Source organism: Hemitrygon akajei, chromosome 6 (genome assembly GCF_048418815.1).
Source record: "Hemitrygon akajei chromosome 6, sHemAka1.3, whole genome shotgun sequence".
Classification (NCBI taxonomy): Eukaryota; Metazoa; Chordata; class Chondrichthyes; order Myliobatiformes; family Dasyatidae; genus Hemitrygon; species Hemitrygon akajei.
The window spans coordinates 19,251,245-19,271,117 of record NC_133129.1 but is presented as its reverse complement, the minus strand read 5'-3'; the positions used below and the strand labels follow the sequence as shown (position 1 = coordinate 19,271,117).

General features: G+C 45.1%; 1 protein-coding gene across 2 annotated transcripts in view; it reads right to left on the bottom strand.

Annotated features, from left to right (window-relative positions):
• Positions 1 to 9,147: 9,147 nt before the first annotated feature.
• Positions 9,148 to 19,873, bottom strand: part of LOC140728890 (uncharacterized) — a 96,510-nt gene continuing 85,784 nt past the window's right edge. For both annotated transcript variants that reach the window (XM_073047967.1, XM_073047968.1), the window contains 4 exons: positions 14,151 to 14,228; positions 12,966 to 13,043; positions 12,850 to 12,879; positions 9,148 to 9,677 (listed from right to left, as the gene is read on the bottom strand). In XM_073047967.1, the coding sequence (XP_072904068.1) occupies positions 9,643 to 9,677; positions 12,850 to 12,879; positions 12,966 to 13,043; positions 14,151 to 14,228 (221 nt within the window). In that variant the 3' untranslated portion in view covers positions 9,148 to 9,642. The remainder of the gene's footprint in view (positions 9,678 to 12,849; positions 12,880 to 12,965; positions 13,044 to 14,150; positions 14,229 to 19,873) is intronic.

The following is a 19,873-nucleotide window of genomic DNA, read 5'->3' as shown; positions in this document are numbered from 1 at the left end:
CTTCTTTTAGCTTTTCTAATTTCTTTCTTAAGATTCTTCTTACATTCTTTATATCCCTCGAGCACTTCATTTACTCCATGCTGCCTATATTTATTGTAGATATCTCTTTTTTTCCTAACCAAGTTTCCAATATCCCTTGAAAACCATGGCTCTCTCAAACTTTCATCCTTTCCTTTCAACATAACAGGAACATAAAGATTCTGTACCCTCAAAATTTCACCTTTAAATGACCTCCATTTCTCTATTACACCTTCCCATAAAACAAATTGTCCCAATCCACTCCTTCTAAATCCTTTTGCATCGCCTCAAAGTTAGCCTTTCTCCAATCAAAAATCTCAACCCTGGGTCCAGTCCTATCCTTCTCCATAATTATATTGAAACTAATGGCATTGTGATCACTGGACCCGAAGTGCTCCCCAACACATACCTCCGTCACCTGACCTATTTCATTCCCTAACAGTAGATCCAATACTGCCCCTTCTCTAGTTGGTACCTCTATGTATTGCTGCAAAAAAACTATCCTGCACACATTTTATAAACTCCAAACCATCCATCCATTTTACAGTATGGGCTTCCCAGTCTATGTGTGGAAAATTAAAATCTCCCACAATCACAACCCTGTGCTTACTACAAATATCTACTATCTTCTTATAAATTTGCTCCTCCAATTCTTGCTCCCCATTAGGTGGTCTATAATACAGCCCTATAAGTGTTACTACACCTTTCCCATTCCTCAATTCTACCCAAATAGTCTTCCTAGATGAGCCCTCTAATCTATCCTGCCAGAGCACCACTGTAATATTTTCTCTGTCAAGCAATGCAACTCCTCCCCCTCTTGTCCCTCCGATTCTATCACACCTGAAGCAACGAAATCCAGGAATATTTAGTTGCCAATCACACCCCTCCTGCAACCATGTTTCAGTAATAGCTACAACATCATATTTCCAGGTATCAATCCATGCTCTAAGCTCATCCACCTTTCTTACAATCCTCCTAGCATTAAAATAAATGCATTTAAGAAATTCTCCACCTCTTCCTCTCTGTTTATCTCTAACAGTACAATGAACTTTACTGTCTTCTTTTTCTTCCTTCTCCCATACATCTGTTCCTACACTCTGGTTCCCCTTGCCCCTCATATCTAGTTTAAATCCACTGGAGCCTCTCTATCAAACCTACCTGCAAGAATATTTGTCCCCCTCCAGTTCAGATGTAAACCATCCCACCGGAACAGGTTCCACCTTCCCTGGAAAACTGCCCAATTATCTATAAATCTGAAGCCCTCCCTCCTGCACCATGTCTTCAGCCATGTGTTGATCTGCACTATCTTACTATTTCTAAACCCACCTGCACGTGGCACTGGTAGCAATCCTGAGATTGCTATCCTGGAGGTCCTGTCCTTTAACTTGGCGCCTAGCTCCCTAAACTCATCTTTCAGGATCTCCTCACTCTTCCTACCCACGTAATTGGACCCTACATGGACCACAACATCTGGCTGCTCACCATCCCTCTTGAGAATATGGAGAACTAAATCCGAGATATCGCGGACCCTGGCACCAGGGAGGCAACAGACCATTCAGGATTCTCGATCTCTTCCACAGAACATCCTATCTGTCCTCATAACTATTGAATCCCCTATCACTACTGCTCTCCTCTTTTCCCTCTTTCCCTTCTGAGCTGAGGGTCCAGTCTCGGTGCCAGAGACGCAACCACTGCAACTTGTCCCTGGTAGGTCGTCCCCACCAACAGTATCCAAAACGGTATGTGGGAACGGCCAAGGGGTGCTCTGCTCTTCCTGTCTATTCCCCTTCCCTCTCCTGACAGTCACCCAACTACCTGTCTCCTGACTCCTAGAGGTGACTATCTCCCTGAAACTCCTGTCTATTTCTGCCTCTGCCTCCTGAATGATCCGAAGTTCATCCAGCTCCAGCTCCAGTTCCCTAACATGGTTTGTCAGGAGCTGCAGCTGGATGCACCTTTTGCAAGTGTAGTCATCAGGGACAACAGTGCTCGACCTGACTTCCCACATACTGCAAACGGAGCACTCAACTGCCCTAACTGCTGCCTCCATTACCTACTCCTAATCTAATTAAATTAATTAAAGGAGTTTACCTGGCCTTACCTCACCTGGAGTGAAGCTCGTACTCAGCCTCTGCTCGCTATTTAAATTCTCCTGCTGCCTCACGGGCCGACTTTCACGCGCTTGCGCAGTTTTTCCCCATTCAAACCTCACCTCTGCCTGTTCTTGTCGAAGCCTGATTGAGCCAAAGCCGACCCACTCTGCCTCAATCCACTCCAACGATGGCCACTGTATATGGCAGTCTTTCTTTTTAAACCTTTAGCGCGCTACGTCACGCGCCTGCGCAGTCTAGCCTCTTTGCCGTGATCGGTTAAGAAAAACGCTTCTCTCCGAGCCTCTTTTACCTCTTCCCTCTCCGCCTCTTGCTGCGAATTAAAAAAATCGCAGTCCTTTGGTCCACCTCGGTCCAAAGGGTTCCAACGGGCTAAGATACTCTCCACCCTCCTGTCCTTTTCTCCCCCTCCCTTTCTTCCCCAGGGGACCATAACCACACAGAAGCTGATTCAAAGGGTGACTCACTTTCGCGTAGCCTTTCACAAAATTCCGACAGTAATCACAGAACCCGAGGAATAAGTACAGAGTGCTCACAGTCTGGGGTCTTGGCCAAGTGGTAACTGCCTCAATCTTAGCCGGGTCCATAACTACCCCATCCCACGAGACTATGTGCCCATCATAACTAACAGACGTTTGGCAGAACTGGCGCTCATCCAGGGAAAGTTTTAACCCTTCAGCTTTCAGGCAGCCCAGTACCTTCAGCAGCCTCTTTTCATGTTCTTCCAAGCTGGATCCAAATACTATGAGGTCATCCAGATATACCAACACCTCAAGCAAGTTCATATCCCCCACTGTCTTCTACATGACCCGCTGGAATTTTGCAGGAGCTCCCGAAATGCCCTGGGGCATCCTTTCAAACTGGAGAAATCTCAGGGGACACATAAATGCTGTCTTCTCTTTGTCGACGTCACTCATGGGGATCTGGTCATATCCACTCCTCAAGTCCAGCACACTGAACCATTTCGCACCATTCAGGCAGGCCAGCGCGTCTTCGACCCTCCGGACAGTAAACTGGTCAGGGATGGTGCGCCTGTTCAGAGTCCTATAGTCCACACACAAACGTATCCTCCTGTTCTTCTTCCAGGCCAGTACTATTGGGGATGCATAGGGGCTTCGGGACTCGGTGATGATCCCAGCTTCCTTCAACTTACACAAAAGCTGCCGAATGTCCTCCACCTCTGCTGGGGCCGGTCGCCATGACCTCTCTCAGAAAGGGGTGTCATTGGTCACCCAGATAGTGTGACACGTGCTCTTGGAACAACCCACATCAAACTCGCCAATGGAAAAGACACCTTCCAGCTTCAACATCTTCTCTACCAGCCTCCTTTTCCAACCCGGCGGCACCGGGGAGTCCCCGAAGTTGAGTGACTCAGCAGTCAACTTTTCTCCCTTTTCTAATAATTTCTCCCCGCTGTGCCTCAAGGGGGTGTTAGACATTACCGTTACCTGGTACAAATGCGCCAGGGGCATTCCCCGTCTGAAGGTGACCTCCCTCTTCGTAGTATTCCTGACGATAACTGTCCTCCTGCTAGCCTGTACAACTGAAGGCTTCTGTAATTCGGGCATCACCAGTACCCCAGCAGGAAATCCCAACTCCCCCTCGTGGTCTTCCAGAGCGTCCACTGTGACGGGGTCCTGAATTGACCCTATGAACTGTGCTCTTAAAAAGAAAGAGAGAGAGGGTGTCTAACACAGAGACCTTGTGTGAGAGAGAGAGAGAGAGAGAGAGAGAGAGAGAGAGAGAGAGAGAGAGAGAGAGAGAGAGAGAGAGAGAGAGAGAGAGAGAGAGAGAGAGAGAGAGAGAGAGAGAGAGAGAGAGAGAGACGAAGAATGCTTGGAAGGTGATGTTATGGTTTCTCGGCAGCAAGTTTACATTTCCACAAGGACACTGTCTGCTTGTAAGTTCTGACAGAGAGAGGAGGACGGAGCAGTTTGATGGACAGCTGGTGTTCAGCATGCTGAAGTAAATACCAGGTCAGCTGCTGGACTCGGACACACACGGTTTTGGACACTGGATGGGCTTTGTTGTGCCCACAGGAAGGTGGGTTTTTGGAGGATCGATTCGGGGAAATCGATCAGTGGCTCTCGCAGTGTGAAAAGGTGTGACTGGTGGAGAGTTATTCGTGTGTCCAACCCTCACCTGGATTGATAATTCCACGACAAAATAACGGTTCCCTTTGTTTCTTTCTTTTTCAATCTTTTTATTAATATCAGGATGATAAGATTAGTACATAGATAATGGGATTACAAACTTACAAAATTAAAATGAACATAAAAGGATACATAAGCAATAAGTACATTATAGTTGTCTTCTCAAATCATGAATGATACAAATATCATATAAACGAGACAAAAAAAAACTAAGTAATTCATGTTGGAAAAAAAACATTAAAGAGAAAAAGAAAAAAAATATTAATACCCTAAGAAAAACTAAACTAACTATTGAGAGAAAAAAAGGAAGAAGAATTTTTTTTTTAAAAAAATGGGCTGTTTATAGTATCTATAAAAAAAATTACAAAATCATCAGTGTCCCCAACTCCGATCCTCTCAACACACATATATATATATTTAAATCAAAACCGGAAAAACAAATAGGATTGGAACAGGGTCAAATTACATCATGTGAAAATATTGAATAAATGGCCTCCAAATCTTTTCAAATTTAATAGAAGGGTCATATACGACACTTCTAATTTTCTCCAAATTTAGACATAACATAGTTTGAGAAAACCAATGAAATATGGTAGGGGGATTAATTTCTTTCCAATTCAACAAAATAGATCTTCTAGCCATTAATGTAAGAAATGCAATCATCCAACAAACAGAAGAAGATAAATGGATTGACCCCATCATTGGTAAACCAAAGACTGCAGTAATAGGATGTGGTTGTAAATCAATGTTCAATACCGTAGAAATAATATTGAAAATGTCTTTCCAATATTTTTTCAAAAGCGGACATGACCAAAACATATGAGTTAAAGAAGCTATCTCAGAATGACATCTGTCACATATAGGATTTATATGGGAATAAAAACGAGCCAATTTATCCTTGGACATTTGAGCCCTGTGCACAACTTTAAACTGTATCAATGAACATTTAGCACATATAGAGGATAAATTAACTAATTGAAGAATTTTATCCCAATTCTCAATAGGGATAATAAAGTTAAGTTCTCTTTCCCAATCATTTTTAATCTTATAAAAGGCATCTGAACGTGTTTTCATAATTATATTGTAAACATTTGATATTACACCTTTCTGAAAAGGATTTAGTTTTAACAATTTCTCCAAAATACCTGAAGAATCAAGATTTGGAAAGGTAGGAAGTACAGTGTTTAAGAAATTCCTAATCTGTAAATATCTAAAAAAAAATGAGATCTGGGCAAATTATATTTATTAGATAATTGTTCAAAAGACATAAAACAATTATCCAAAAATAGATCAGAAAATCGTAGTATTCCTTTAGTCTTCCAAGCTGAATAAGCTTGGTCCATAATAGAAGGATGAAAAAAGAAATTGGATACAATAGGAATAGTTAAAACAAATTGATTCAACCCAAAAAATTTCCGAAATTGAAACCATATACATAAAGTGTGTTTGACTATCGGATTGTCAATTCATTTATGCAATTTAGAAAGAGCAAAGGGAAGAGAAGTCCCTAAAATAGAACCCAATGAAAATCCTTGTACAGATTTAGTTTCCAGATTTACTCAATGAGGACTAGGAGATAAATTCCAATCCCTTAACCAATATTTCAAATATCGAATATTAATTGCCCAATAATAAACTCTAAAATTAAACAATGCCAATCCACCTTCCTTCCTTGCCTTCTGTAAATATCTTTTACCTAATCTAGGATTTTTGTTCTGCCATATATATGAGGAAATTTTTGAATCAACATTGTCAAAAAAGGATTTTGGAATAAAAATTGGTACCGCTTGAAATATATATAAGAACTTGGGTAAAATAATCATCTTAATAGCATTAATCCGACCTATCAGAGATAAAGACAATGGTGACCATTTAGTGAACAAACAGTTAATCTGATCAATTAAGGGTAAAAAATTAACCTTGAATAACTCCTTATGATTTTATTATCATTATACGCAGATGACTTGTTATTATATTTTTCTGATCCTGAGAAATCCATTCCTGCAGTTATATCACTGTTGGCTCAGTTTAGTAATTTTTCCGGGTATAAATTGAATCTTAATAAGAGTGAATTGTTCTCCTTAAATAGACAGGTTCCAATTTATGGAAATTTACCTTTTAAATTAGTTAATGACTTTTTTATATACTTAGGGATTAAAATTACAACGGTCCCCTTTGTTGTGGTCACAGTCGGTGACTTGGAAAGGATTTTGGAGGACAACGGGAAGATCGACGGCACCAGCTCACCTGGAAACCAACACACCTCTCTCTCTCTCTCCAACTCTACTCATCTAAATACCATGAACTGAACTGAACTTTCTTCATCAATGTAAGACTGTATCCAGTCACCCCAGGTTTGAAAAGCCTGGGTTTTTTCCTATTTCCACACTTATATATACCTATAATCAATGCTAACCTGTTTGATATATCTGCATTTATATTACCGTATTGCGTAGTTACTAATAAACACTATTAGTCGATAGCAATCCCAGACTCCGAAGAGTTTTCCATTTCTGCTGGTTCTTTAACCCATCACGGGGTACGTGACACCACTAAGAGGGAACACTCAGGCACTCGTAAGGCACGCCCCCTCCATCTTTTGTTGAGCTGTTCAGAGAGGTACGGGAAGAGGAGAATGCGGTGGAGGCGCGGGAGGACTCGTCAGCAGGGTACAGTCCTCGGTAGTGGTCCCCCGCGGTGAAGTGACCACGGATACCCCGGAGAGCGGTAGAGGAGATTGCGGCGGAGTTGAGAATGGAGATACGTTGGCTGTTATCAGCGGGTGTAACCACCCCCCCCCCCCCCATATGATGGATCTGATGGTGGGGGTGGATTCCCCAAGGGGTTCCCGCAGGCACTCCGGGAAATCTGGGTGTCCCCATCACTCTCGCTATTTCCCTGGGCCGTACTACCATTGGCTTGGACTGGGTGAGCCACACAGTGAGTGCGTCGTTTAAATTCAGTGTCTGGCCTAATGCAGTCACGCACTTCCTCGAAAGCAGCTCGAAACATTGGGTGCACAGACAATGTCCCCAGAAAGCTCCCGCCCGCCTTCTCCTTGCAGGCCCCCATCATCATCCTCACAAGAGGGGTGTTGGTCCCCACCCGAATTGAAACGCAGCCCATCTCAACAGGGTCCAGACAAACTAGCACAATAGAATCAAGGACCTCAGACACTCCCACATCAGCCTCCGACAACTCCCGTTTCACTGACAGATAACTGTCATATGGATAATCACCAGTACTGATACCCCACACCTCCAGTGCCCTGAATGGGGTCAAGGGTAAATGCTTCAGATACCGGTTGTAAAACGAACGGTACAACAACGTGACCTGCGACCCAGTGTAGAGTATGGCTTTAGCATAAATACCCTCTATTCGAATCGACACACTGGAGCATGGACCCAGTCACCCCTCAGGAATTGGGCCTTTCGCTTTCGGGGGTTCCTTGGTACATTGCTGGGAATGTGTTCCCCCAGAGACACCAGGCCATTCCCTCACTGGGTCTCCTCTAGGTTTTCCCAACGACTCTCCCTGCTGAGATACCCGGGGGCTTCCTCTCCTTCTGGCTTGACACCTGTTCCAGCAGCCCTCCACATTGTTCATCCCCTTGGGGAATCCGCACCCCCCCATCAGCTCCATCATTTGGAGGGGGTCACACCCGCTGTTAGCAGCCGACGTATCTCCATTCTCAACTCTGCCACAATCTCCTCTACCGCTCTCCGGAGTAGGCTATTTGTGGTCACTTCACCACAGGGGACTACTACTGAGGACTGTACCCTGCTGACAGAGTCCTCCCACGTCTCCACTGTGTTCTCCTCTTCCAGTACCTCTCTGATCAGCTCAACAAAAGATGGGGAGTCGGAGACCCCACGCAATACGGTCATGGGATTGGGCGCCCCTGGCTATCTGGTCCATTCTTAACTGATCCACCTCAGCCGCCTGAATGACCCCTCTGCACTGCAAGCAATTTAGCTGCCTCTCTAGCCAAAAAATAAAAGCAGAAAGCTTCTCCCCCTTCTCCTGACGCATGTTCTGAAACCCCACCATGAGCTCCACTGGGCTTCTAGTCGGGCCAAAAGCATTGTCCAGTGCTTGCAGAAAATTGACAGCTGTCGCTACGGGATATTTCAACCTGACAGCACTCACAATGTCAGCCGCCCACCCAGTCAAACTTTCAACCTATCTCTGTCGCTTTACGTCATCAGAGCACTGCCACTCATCTAGCAACTGAGAGGTCCGCTCTGCCCAAGTCTCATACTCCTCCTCCCTCCCCCTTAGGGGTGGGTGTTATTCCAGAGAATAGGTGGAGCCCACCATAGTTGGGACTTTGAATCCAATTTTTCCATTTATTCGTCAGAGAAGTAAGGGCGGATACTACCTCAGAATTCTCACTCTTCACCGGGGGACACGCACTAATTAGACATTCCAAATCCGACCACTCTTTCCCCTCACTCCTCAGAAAGGAGAGAACCCTGTCAGAAAGGAGAGAAATCTCCGCCCCCCCCCCCCCAGCTTCACTACCTCACCGCTGGTCTGCATTAAAACGAGAGCTGCGCCAGCCATTTTATCAAATCTTCGCCCACCATTGCAACTTCAACAGCACTTAACAGGTGAATGAACAATTCATCCGGAGTACAAATATTTGCCCCACTGGTTCATCGCTCAGGGTAATCACACGGCATCCAACGGAATCTATCCTGGATGAGCACCCACAATTGTAACTCTCGCTTCAGCTGGCAGCTAAATATAGGGGGTGATAGCCTCCGGTCCCGCCAAACTTAAGAAATCTCGTTTGGGAGGATGCTGCGTGATGTGTCCCCTGTTACAAATCAGTACCCTGAAATAACAAACAGTGCACAATATGCGATTAAATGGTCAAGCTTTATAATTCTTACTTTGACTATATGGTTAGTAAAGAAAACAAAAAAGGGAAAGGGCCCAATCTTATGAAACAGTCTATTGTGCAATGTTGGAGCTCACTGATAAACCAATTGTCCACCATCGACCTCCTCCGATCATCGATGTCCTTCGGACACTCGCTCCAAGTCCACCCCGTCCGGCGGTCTACCAACTCTCTCCATTCGCGTCTTCTCTCCTCATCTCTTCCAGGCAAAAAAAAAAACAAAAATCTCTCTTCCAGAGTCACAAGAAAGAACAACAGCATTCCAAACCATTATCTCTAGTCATAACCCAAACATTGCTGCTACAGAGAAACCATTACATTATCAGTGAAACCCTACAGCATGTTACAACTGTATTTCAGAAGCATAGACATGTCAGGAGTGAGTGCAGTCTCTCCTGGACCGAGGATGGAAATGGTGCAGCCTCCTCCTCCTGGGTTCAGTCCTCCTTGCCGATTACTGTTTCTTCACCACCTCCGCATAGATCACCTCTGAAACACAAAACTCAGACATTAGTTCAGACAGTGAGGGGAGCTTACCCCGACACCAGACCCAGGAGCATCCAGGGACGCAGGTCAATTACGCCATCAGGATGAGGGTCACTGTGACAAGGTCCAAGTCCAGGTGAATTTATTATCAAAGAATGTTTTTGTCACCACACACTTCCTGAACTCATATCCCAGGTTCTCACTTTCCTGCGTGCATTTACAGAGAAAAAATAAATACTATGGAATTTATTAAAAATTCAACATAGAGACCATCAAACATCCAATATCCAAAAGGAGACAAACAGTGCAAATAAAAAAGAAATGATATTGGGAACATGAGTTGCAGAGTGTTTGAAAGTGAGGTGCTCCCAGTGAGAGTGTGGTGAACAGCAATAACACCCCTATGATATCTCACACTTTCCTCCAAGTTAACAGATGAGGAGCGTTTAATGTTTCCTATAGTGGAGAGTCTCGGACCAGAGGGCCAGAGATGTCTCCTTAGATCAGAGATGAGGAGGAATTCCTTTAGCCACAGGATGGTGAATCTGTGGAATTCATTGCCACAGACGGCTGCGGAGACCATGAAACTGGGTATGTTTAATGCAGAGATTGGTAAGTCCGTGATCACTAAAGTGGTTAATGGTTACGGGGAGAAGGCAGAAGAATAGGGTTCAGGAAAGTAAAAGCCAAATCAGACATGGCTGGCAGGTGGAGCAGACTTGATGGGCTGAGTGGCCTAATTCTGCTTCTATGTCTTACAGAAAATTATGAGCGATATAGACATGGGAGATAGGCAGTCTTTCTCTCTGAAAATGTCAAATACTCGAGGAGAAAGATTGAAGATGAGAGGGAAAGGTTTAAAAGAGATATATGAAGCAAGGTTTTTTTTACAGAATGGTGGGTGCTTGGAACACATTGCTTGCGGTGCTGGTGCAGGCAGGTATGAAAGTGGTGTTTTAGTTTCTGCCTTCAACCCTCTCCCCTACCTACCCACCTTGCCCTTCACCTATCACCTGCCAGCTTGTACTTCTCCCCTCCCCACCCTTCTTGTTCTGGCTTCATCCCCCTTCCTAGCCAGTCTTGATGAAGGGTCTCAGCCCGAAACATCGACTGTGTATTCATTTCCAGAGATGCTGCCTGACCTGTTGAGTTGCTCCAGCTTTTTGTGCGTGATGCTCTGGATCTCCAGCATCTGCAGAATCTCCTGTGTTTCTGATTCACCGGGGTGTGGCCCAGAGTGTTTCAGTTGCTCCAGCTTTTTGTGTGTGTTGGCCTGGATTTCTGGCATCCCCCACCTCCGATTCCTCCCGGGAATAAAAGGATTCGGACCTCGGGCGGGCAAATGGGCTCATGGTTGGAACGTACGTTACGGCCCAAAGGGAATTCCTGAGGCACTGCCTCTGGTGAGGACAGCTGTATCTGTGATGGAACAGGCTGAACTATTCCTTCAAACTATGGACTCACTTTCAGGAACTCTTCATCTCATGTTCTTGATATTTATTGCTTATTATTTTATTAGTTTTCCTTTTTATTTGCATTATATTGTCTTTTGCTCTTCGGTTGTTTGTCCATCCTGCTGGGTGCAATCTCTCATTGATTCTATCGTGTTTCTTTGGATTTACTGTGAATGCCTGAAGAAAATGAACCTCAGGGTTATACGTGGTCACAGATGTACTTTCATAATAAATTTACTCTCTCTGTAGCCTCTTGCATTCCTGTGCACAGGAAAATGTCCGACTGTTGGGCCAGGAGTTTCTCTATCCACCACCCTCTGTCCCCCAGGTTGGTGTCTCACTGGATCGGAGTCATGAGGGCCAGTGACCCACCACTCCCCTCCCCACTCAACCTCTCGTTTGGAGGTTGCTGCGATTCCCAAGTTAGGAGCCTGGAGCTCAGGGTCCCTCAAGGCAGAGGTTGATAGATTTTTGATTGGTCAGGCATGAAGGAATATGGGGGGAGGGTGGTGGAAGGCAGGAGATTGAGGCCAAGAAAAAAGTTTGATCAGCTGTGCTGAAGTGGGGGAGCATAAACAATGGGCCAAATGGCCTGATTCTACTCCTATATCTTGTGGTCTCTGTGAATACTGGAAGATTGATGACTGAAGATTGAAGACTGAAGGTTGAAGACTGAAGTTGGCCTGCCCAGAAGTTAAGGCCCAGGGTTGGCATATCTAGAAATCCAAGACCTGATGTCTGTGAGCCCACTGGCAGCTGAAGGCCCGGAGGTGGTCTATCCCAGGGTTGGAAGCCTGACGGTGTGGGGGGGCGGGGTGAGAGGGAGGAAAGGGCTTGTTTGCAGTGCTTGTTTCTTTCATGGTTGTTGTTCTCTTGTTGTTTGTGTTGTTCTGCTGAACATTGTGGGTGTGCGATGTTAGTGCCAGAATGTGTGGTGACACTTGTGGGCTGCCCCCGGCACATCCTTGTGTTGTGTTGGTTCTTTACGCAAATGACACATCTCACTGTCTGTTTCGATGTATGGGTGATAAATACATGAATCTGAGTCGGAGACTGGCCAGGCCTCTCTGATGAACAGGAAACTCAAAGGGCCTGTGCAGTCAGCTCACCATTCCCTATTCCTGTCTCGTACACCACTGTCTCCCAGCTAGTGTCCTCACCTGTGCAACAAGAGCATACAAAGTATACTTCCCTCCCCTTATTCCCCCTCCCCTTCCCCTTTTCTCCATCTCCCACACCTCCTCCTCATTCCTCCTCCCTCAATTTCCCCCTTCCCCCTCACCCTGTCCCTCCGTTCTTCACTCTGTCTCCCCCTCCCTTAACTATCCCCCTTCCCACCTATCCCTCTCCATCTCTCCCTCCATTCACCCCACTCTCACCCTTCATCTCCCTTCCCCTCTTTGTCCCTCTCCCTCTCCCACTCCCCATCTGTCTTTCCGTCACCCCTTCTGTCTCTCCTTCTCCCCTTGTCCTCACTCTCTCTCTTTTATCACCTTTCCCCTCCCTCACCTTCTCTCCCCTTTCCCCTCTCCCTCTCTTTCGTTCTCCCTCCCCTCTCTTCTCCCACTCTTCACTGCTTCTCCAATCCTTCCCTCCAGTCACAGTGAGGTGGACTGCAGGATCCAGCGGCAGCCAGACACACACCCTGTGAATGAAAAGGACGGGTGAATGGAGCAGTTGAAGGAGATCATTTTCAAGAATACCTTGAGAGAAAGCCTCACCTGGAGGTCCAGCTTCCTGCTTCTGCCCACCTGGAATTGAAGAAGAACTTTCTGTTAGTCAGCAGGATGACCTCAAAGTGATCCAAGAAATGGTGAAAGGTAAGCGGAGACTGTACCTTGATCTTCAGCTTGTGGTTTGCTTGCCTTCTCACCTCTAATCAAAATAGTGGCATAAGTGCAGGAATCTGGCTGCTCTGTAAGGAGAGGGATTCGTCTGAATCGACAGCAAATCAAAGTCAGGAGTTGCAATGTTATGTTGAAGCTGTATAAGGCATTGGTGAGGCCCAGTTTGGAGTATTGTGTGCAGATTTGGTCACCTAACTACCGAAAAGATATGAATAAGATTGAAAGTGCAGAGTGCAGAGAAAGTTTACAAGGATTCTGCCAGAACTTGGTGACCTGAGTTATAGGGAAAGATTAAAGAGGTTGAGGCTTCATTCCCTGGAGTGTAGGGGAATGAAGGGAGATTTCATAGAGGGATGGGAAATTATGAGGGGTAGTAATAAGATAAATGCAAGCAGGCTTTTTCCACTGAGGTTGGGTGAGAAAACCCACCGAGGGGGCACAGTCCTAAGGTGCTTGGAAGTAGGTACAGAGGAAATGTCAGGGGTAAGTTTTCACAGACAGAAAGCATTGGGTGTGTGGAATGCACTGCCAGCGAAGGTGTTAGAGGTGGATACAGTAGGGTCTTTTAAGAGACTCTTAGATAGGTACATGGAGCTTAGAAAAATAGAGGGTATGCTGTAGGGAAATTCTAGGCAGTTTCTAGAGTAGGTTACATGGTCGGCACAACACTGTGGGCTGAAGGGCCTGTAATGTGCTGTAGATTTCTATGTTTCTATGAGACTAGAACTAGAGGTCATAGGTTAAGTGTAAAGGTAAAATGTTAAAAGAAAACATAAGACCGTAAAACACAGGAGCAGAATTAGGCCATTCAGCCCATCGAGTCTACTCCACCATTCTATCATGGTTGATTTATTTTCCCTCTCAACCCCATTCTCCTGCCTTCTCCCCATAATCTTTCACTAATTAAGACCCTATCAACATCTGCTTTAAATAAACCCAGTAACTTGGCTTCCACATCCGTCTGTGGCAATGAATTCCTCACCACCCTTTGGCTAAAGAAATTCCTCCTCATCTCTGTTCTATAACGACATCCCTCCATTCTGAGGCTGTATCCTCTGGTCCTAGACTTCCCCACTTTCGGAAACATGCTCTCCAATTCCGCTCTATCTAGGTTTTCAATATTCGATGGTCAGCAGGCAGTCTGAGAAATGATGAACGGTAAATGGAGATTGTACCTTGATCTTCAGTTTGAGGTTTTCTTGCCTTCCCAGGTTCTGTCAGAATGCTGGCATAAGTGAAGGAATCTGACTGCTCTGTAAGGAGGAGAGTGATTAGTCCGAATCGACTAATGTCTGAAAGCAAGAAATGTTACAACACCTCACAGCTCACATTTATATGGAGCTTTAAACTACCTACAGACTGTACAAGACCTTGGAGAGTGGTGTCCACAGTACACAGTGTTGTCAAAAGAGTTTTGTACGATAGCCTTCATAAATCAAAGTACTGAGTCAGGTGTACAGGTGTACCTAATAAAGTGGCCACTGAGTGTAAATATGATATTCTCAATCACTGACTCATATCTGTTTCAGCACCTTTAAGAAAATTGAAAGGTTCTGTCGATCGTCTGGTTAAGTTCTGAATACAAATTAGATAAAATTCCTCAGCAAATGAGGCACTGATGTTGACCTCTCTCACTGCGATTGAAGAGAACGCTGTCGTACTCACTGCCGTTGTCTTGTGCTGTCACAAAACACAGGATGGTCACAGGACAGAAGGAAGTTTGGCCCTTTGAGTTTATTCTGGGTCCTCGTTCCATGGGACTTGCTTTTCCCCTGTGAATTAGCTGAAATGTTCAGGCTGTTTGTTTCTGTAGGCCTTACACATCTGAGTCTAAAACCTCTCCAGAGTAACACACTCAAATGCTAAAGGAACTCAGCAGGTCAGGCAGCATCTATGGAGGGGAATGAAGGTTTCATCCTGAAACATCAAACGTTTATTCCTCTCCAGAGATGCTGCCTCTTCTAAGAGGATCACAACCTTGTCATAGGGTTCGGAGGCCCGTGTGCCTCAATGACTCGGAAAGCTATGTTGGCTGGAGTTTAGGTTTTATGCTTTGGCTCTTGGTAGGGTCAGCCATGCCAAACAGGTCAAAGGGCAGAGGCCGGTCTGAGAGAGGTCCACTGGCTCTCCAGTTTTGGGGTTCAGCTCAGGGCTAACAACCCTGACTGGTCAATCAAATCTGTTATGGAACCAGCAGTGAAGAATCCTTCTACATCTGAGTGCGATGGTATTTCTGAGTCTCTACTTGGGACTTGCGTGACTGACAGTTGTGAAAGCTACCGATATGATGAAGTAGGCCAGAGATGGAGGACCGCCATTGCTGCCCGAAACCTCAGTGGTGTAACAGACAGGAGAGTAGATAGGTGCTGAGTTCCTGAATTGAACTGAACTGAATTGACATTATTACTTACATCCTTCATATACATGAGTAAAAATCTTTATGTTACGTCTCCATCCAAATGAACAATGAGCAATTTATAGTAATTTATAATAATATTATGTACAACAGAATAGTCAATATAACAAAGAAGCACAATTGTATCAGAGCCTGTTGGTCCTGGCTTTTATGCTGCGGTACCAATTCCCGGATGGTAACAGCTGGAACAGAGATGTCGTGATGGGAGATTTTAATTTCCCAAATATCAATTGGCATCTCGTAGACCAAGGTGTTTAGATGGGGTGGGGTTTGTTAGGTGTGTTCAGGAAGGTTTCTTGACACTAGAGGAGGGGCTGTACTTGATCTGGTACTGGGAAATGAACCTGGTCAGCTGTCAGATCTCTCAGTGGGAGAGCATTTTGGAGATAGTGATCACAATTCTATCTCCTTCACAATAGCATTGGAGAGGGATAGGAACAGACAAGTTAGGAAAGCATTTAATTTGAGTAATGGAAAATATGAGGCTAGCAGGCAGGAACTTGGAAGCTTAAATTGGGAACAAATGTTCTTAGGGAAATGTACAGAAGAAATGTGGCAAACGTTCAGGGGATATTTGTGTAGAATTCTCTATAGGTACGTTCCAATGAGACAGGGAAGTTATGGTAGGGTACATGAACCATGGTGTACAAAGGCTGTAATAAATCTAGTCAAGAAGAAAAGCTTACAATAGGTTCAAAGAGCTAGGTAATGTTAGAGATCTAGAAGATTATAAGACTAACAGGAAGGAGCTTAAGAAAGAAATTAGGAGAGCCAGAAGGGGCCATGAGATGGCCTAGGTGGGCAGAATTAAGGAAAACCCCAAGGCATTCTACAAGTATGTGAAGAGCAAGAGGATAAGACGTGAAAGAATAGGATCTATCAAACATGACAGTGGGAAAGTGTGAATGGAATCACAGGAAATAGCAGGAGTACTTAATACGTTACTTCAGTATTCACTATGAAAAAGGATCTTGGTGATTGTAGTGCTGACTTGCAGCAGACTGAAAAGCTTGAGCATGTAGATATTAAGAAAGAGGATGTGCTGGAGCTTTTGGAAAGCATCAAGTTGGATAAGTCGCTGGTCCTGGAAGAGATGTACCCAAGGCTACTGTGGGAGACAAGGGAGGAGATTGCTGAGCCTCTGGCAATGATCTTTGCATCATCAATGGGGACAGGAGAGGTTCTGGAGGATTGTAAGGTTGCAGATGTTGTTCCTTTATTCAAGAAAGGGAATAGAGATAGCACAGGGAATTATAGATCAGTGTGTCCTACCTCAGTGAGTCTTACCTCAGTGGTTTATGAACATTTGGAGAGGTATAATATGATTAGGAACAGTCCACATGGCTTTGTCAAGGGCAGGCCGTGTCTTAAGAGCTTGATGGAATTTTTTGAGGATGTGACAACATACATTGATGAAGGAAGTGCAGTAGATGTAGTGTATATGGATTTCAGAAAGGCATTTGATAAGGTACCCCGTGCAAGGCTTATTGAGAAAGTAAGGAGGCATTGCTTTGTGGATCGAGAACTGGTTTGCCCACAGAAGGCAAAGTGTGGTTGCACACTGGTCATATTCTGTATGGAGGTCGGTCACCAGTGGAGTGCCTCAGGGATCTGTTCTGGGACCCTTACTCTTCATGATTTTTATAAATAACCTCGATGAGGATGTGGAGGGATGGGTTAGTAAGTTTGCTGATGACACAAAGGTTGGAGGTGTTGTGAATAGTGTGGAGGGCTGTCAGAGGTTACAGCGGGACGCAAAACTGGGCTGCAAAGTTGCAGATGAAGTTCAACCCAGATAAGTGTGAAGTAGTTCATTTTGGTAGGTCAAATATGATGGCAGAATATAGTATTAGTGGTAAGACTTTTGGCAGTGTGGAGGATCAGAGGGATCTTGGGGTGCGAGTCCATAGGACGCTCAAAGCAGCTGCGCAGGTTGACTCTGTGGTTAAGAAGGCATACAGTGTATTGGCCTTCATCAAATGTGGAAATGAATTTAGGAGCTGAGAGGTAATGTTGCAGCTATATAGGACCCTGGTCAGACCCCACTTGGAGTACTGTGCTCAGTTCTGGTCACCACACTACAGGAAGAATGTGGAAGCCATGGAAAGGGTGCAGAGGAGATTTACAAGGATGTTGCCTGGATTGGGGAGCATGCCTTATGAGAATAGGTTGAGTGAACTCAGCCTTTTCTCCTTGGAGCAAATGAGGGTGAGAGGTGACCTGATAGAGGTGTACAAGATGAGAGGCATTGATCATATGGATAGTAAGAGGCTTTTTCCCAGGGCTGAAATGGTTGCCACGAGCAGACACAGGTTTAAGGTGCTGGGGAGTAGGTACAGAGGAGATGTCAGGAGTAAGTTTCTTTCTCAGAGAGTGGTGAGTGCGTGGAATGGGCTGCCAGCAACGGTGGTGGAGGCGGATATGATAGGGTCTTTTAAGAGAGTTTTGGATAGATACATGGAGCTTAGAAAGTTAGAAGCCTAGTAATTTCTAAGGTAGGGACATGTTCAGCACAGCTTTATGGACCGAAGTGCCTGTATTGTGCTGGCTGTAGGTTTTCTATGTTTCTTATCTACTGACTCACTTTCAAGGACTCTTCATCTTGTTTTCTCGATACTTATTGCTTATTTATTTACTATAATTATTTCTTTCATTTTGCATTTGTACAGCCTGTTGTCTTTACACACTGATTGTTTGCCTTGTTGGTGTGGTCTTTCATTGATTCTATTATTGTTATTTGATTTATTGAGTATGCCTGCAGGAAAATGGATCTTAGGGTTGTATATGGTGACAGATGTGTACTTTGATAATGAATGTGTGCCTGCTCGGTGGTATGAGGGTCCCAAAGTGGCAACACGACTGAATCTGTCCTGCAGAGCTCTGTGGTAACCTCCTCCCGAGGTGTGAGGGTCCCAAAGTGGCAACACGACTGAATCTGTCCTGCAGAGCTCTGTGGGGAGCCGTAGAGCGATGGGTGTCTCGGTTTCTTCAGCACCTGTATTTACTAATTGTTGCCTTAATGAGAGTCCTTAACTGAATTGACTTTATTACATGAGGACTAAAAATCTTTATGTTACGTCTCCATCAAAATGTGCAATTTATAAGAAATAGTAAGTAGAGCGGACGGTCAATATCATATAGAAATACAATTGTATCAGCATGAATTAATCAGTCTGATGGCTGGTGGAAGAAGCTGTCCTGGAGCCTGTTCGTCCTGGCTTTAATGCTGCGGTACCATTTCCTGGATGGTAGCAGCTTGAACAGTTTGTGGTTGGGATGACTCAGGTCTCCAATGATCCTTCGGGCCCTTTTTACACACCTGTCTTTGTAAATGTCCTGAATAGTAGGAAGTTCATATCTACATATCTGCTGGGCTGTCCGCACCACTCTCTGCAGTCCTGCGATTGAGGGAAGTACAGTTCTCATACCAGGCAATGATGCGGCCAGTCAGGATGCTCTCAGTTGTGCCCCTATAGAAAGCTCTTAGGATTTGGGGGCCCATACCAAACTTCTTCATCTGTCTGAGGTGAAAGAGGCACTGTTGTGCCTTTTTCACCACACAGCCAGTATGTACAGACAACTTGAGATCCTCAGTGACGTTTATGCCGAGGAACTTAAAGCTGTTCACTCTCTCAACCCCAGATCCATTGATGTCAATAGGGTTGAGCCTGTCTCCATTCCTCCTGTGATCCACAACCAGCTCCTTTGTTTTTGCGACGTTGAGGGAGAGGTTGTTTTCTTGACACCTCTGTGTCAGGGTGGTGACTTCCTCTCTGTAGGCTGCCTCGTTATTATTTGAGATGATCAGTGTAGTGTTGTCAGCAAAATTAATTACAGATTGGAGCTGTGGGTGGCGACACAGTCATGGGTACACAGAGAGTAAAGGAGGGGACGTAGTACACAGCCCTGAGGGGCACCTGTGTTGAGGGTCAGAGGGGTGGAGGTGAGGGAGCCCACTCTTATCACCAGCTGGGAATCTGACAGGAAGTCCAGGATCCAGCTGCACAAGGCAGGGTGAAGGCCGAGGTCTCTAGGCTCCTTGTCGAGCCTGGTGGTGGGGGGGCGGGATTCTGGTGTTGAATGCTGAACTGTAATCCAAGAACAGCATTCTCACATAAGCATCCTTCTTCTCCAGATGTGTAAGGATGGTGTGTAGAGCTGTGGCTATTGAATCATCAGTTGATTGGTTGTGTCGGTGGGTGAATCGTAGGGGGTCCAGTGTGGGTGGTAGCATGCTGCAAATGTTGTCCTTGACCAGCCTCTCAAAGCATTTGCTTATTACTGAGGTGAGTGCAATAGGACGCCAGTCATTCAGACATGTTACCTTGGCCTTGTGTTTTCTGTTTAATCTGGTCAAGTTAATTGTGACTGGCACGGGTTTTCTGCTTTCCATGATTATTGAAAGGGGACTCTCATTTAGTGCTGAGTGGAGTGCTTGTGTTTGTGGAGAATGATTAGTCTCACAGTGTCGCTCGATCGTCT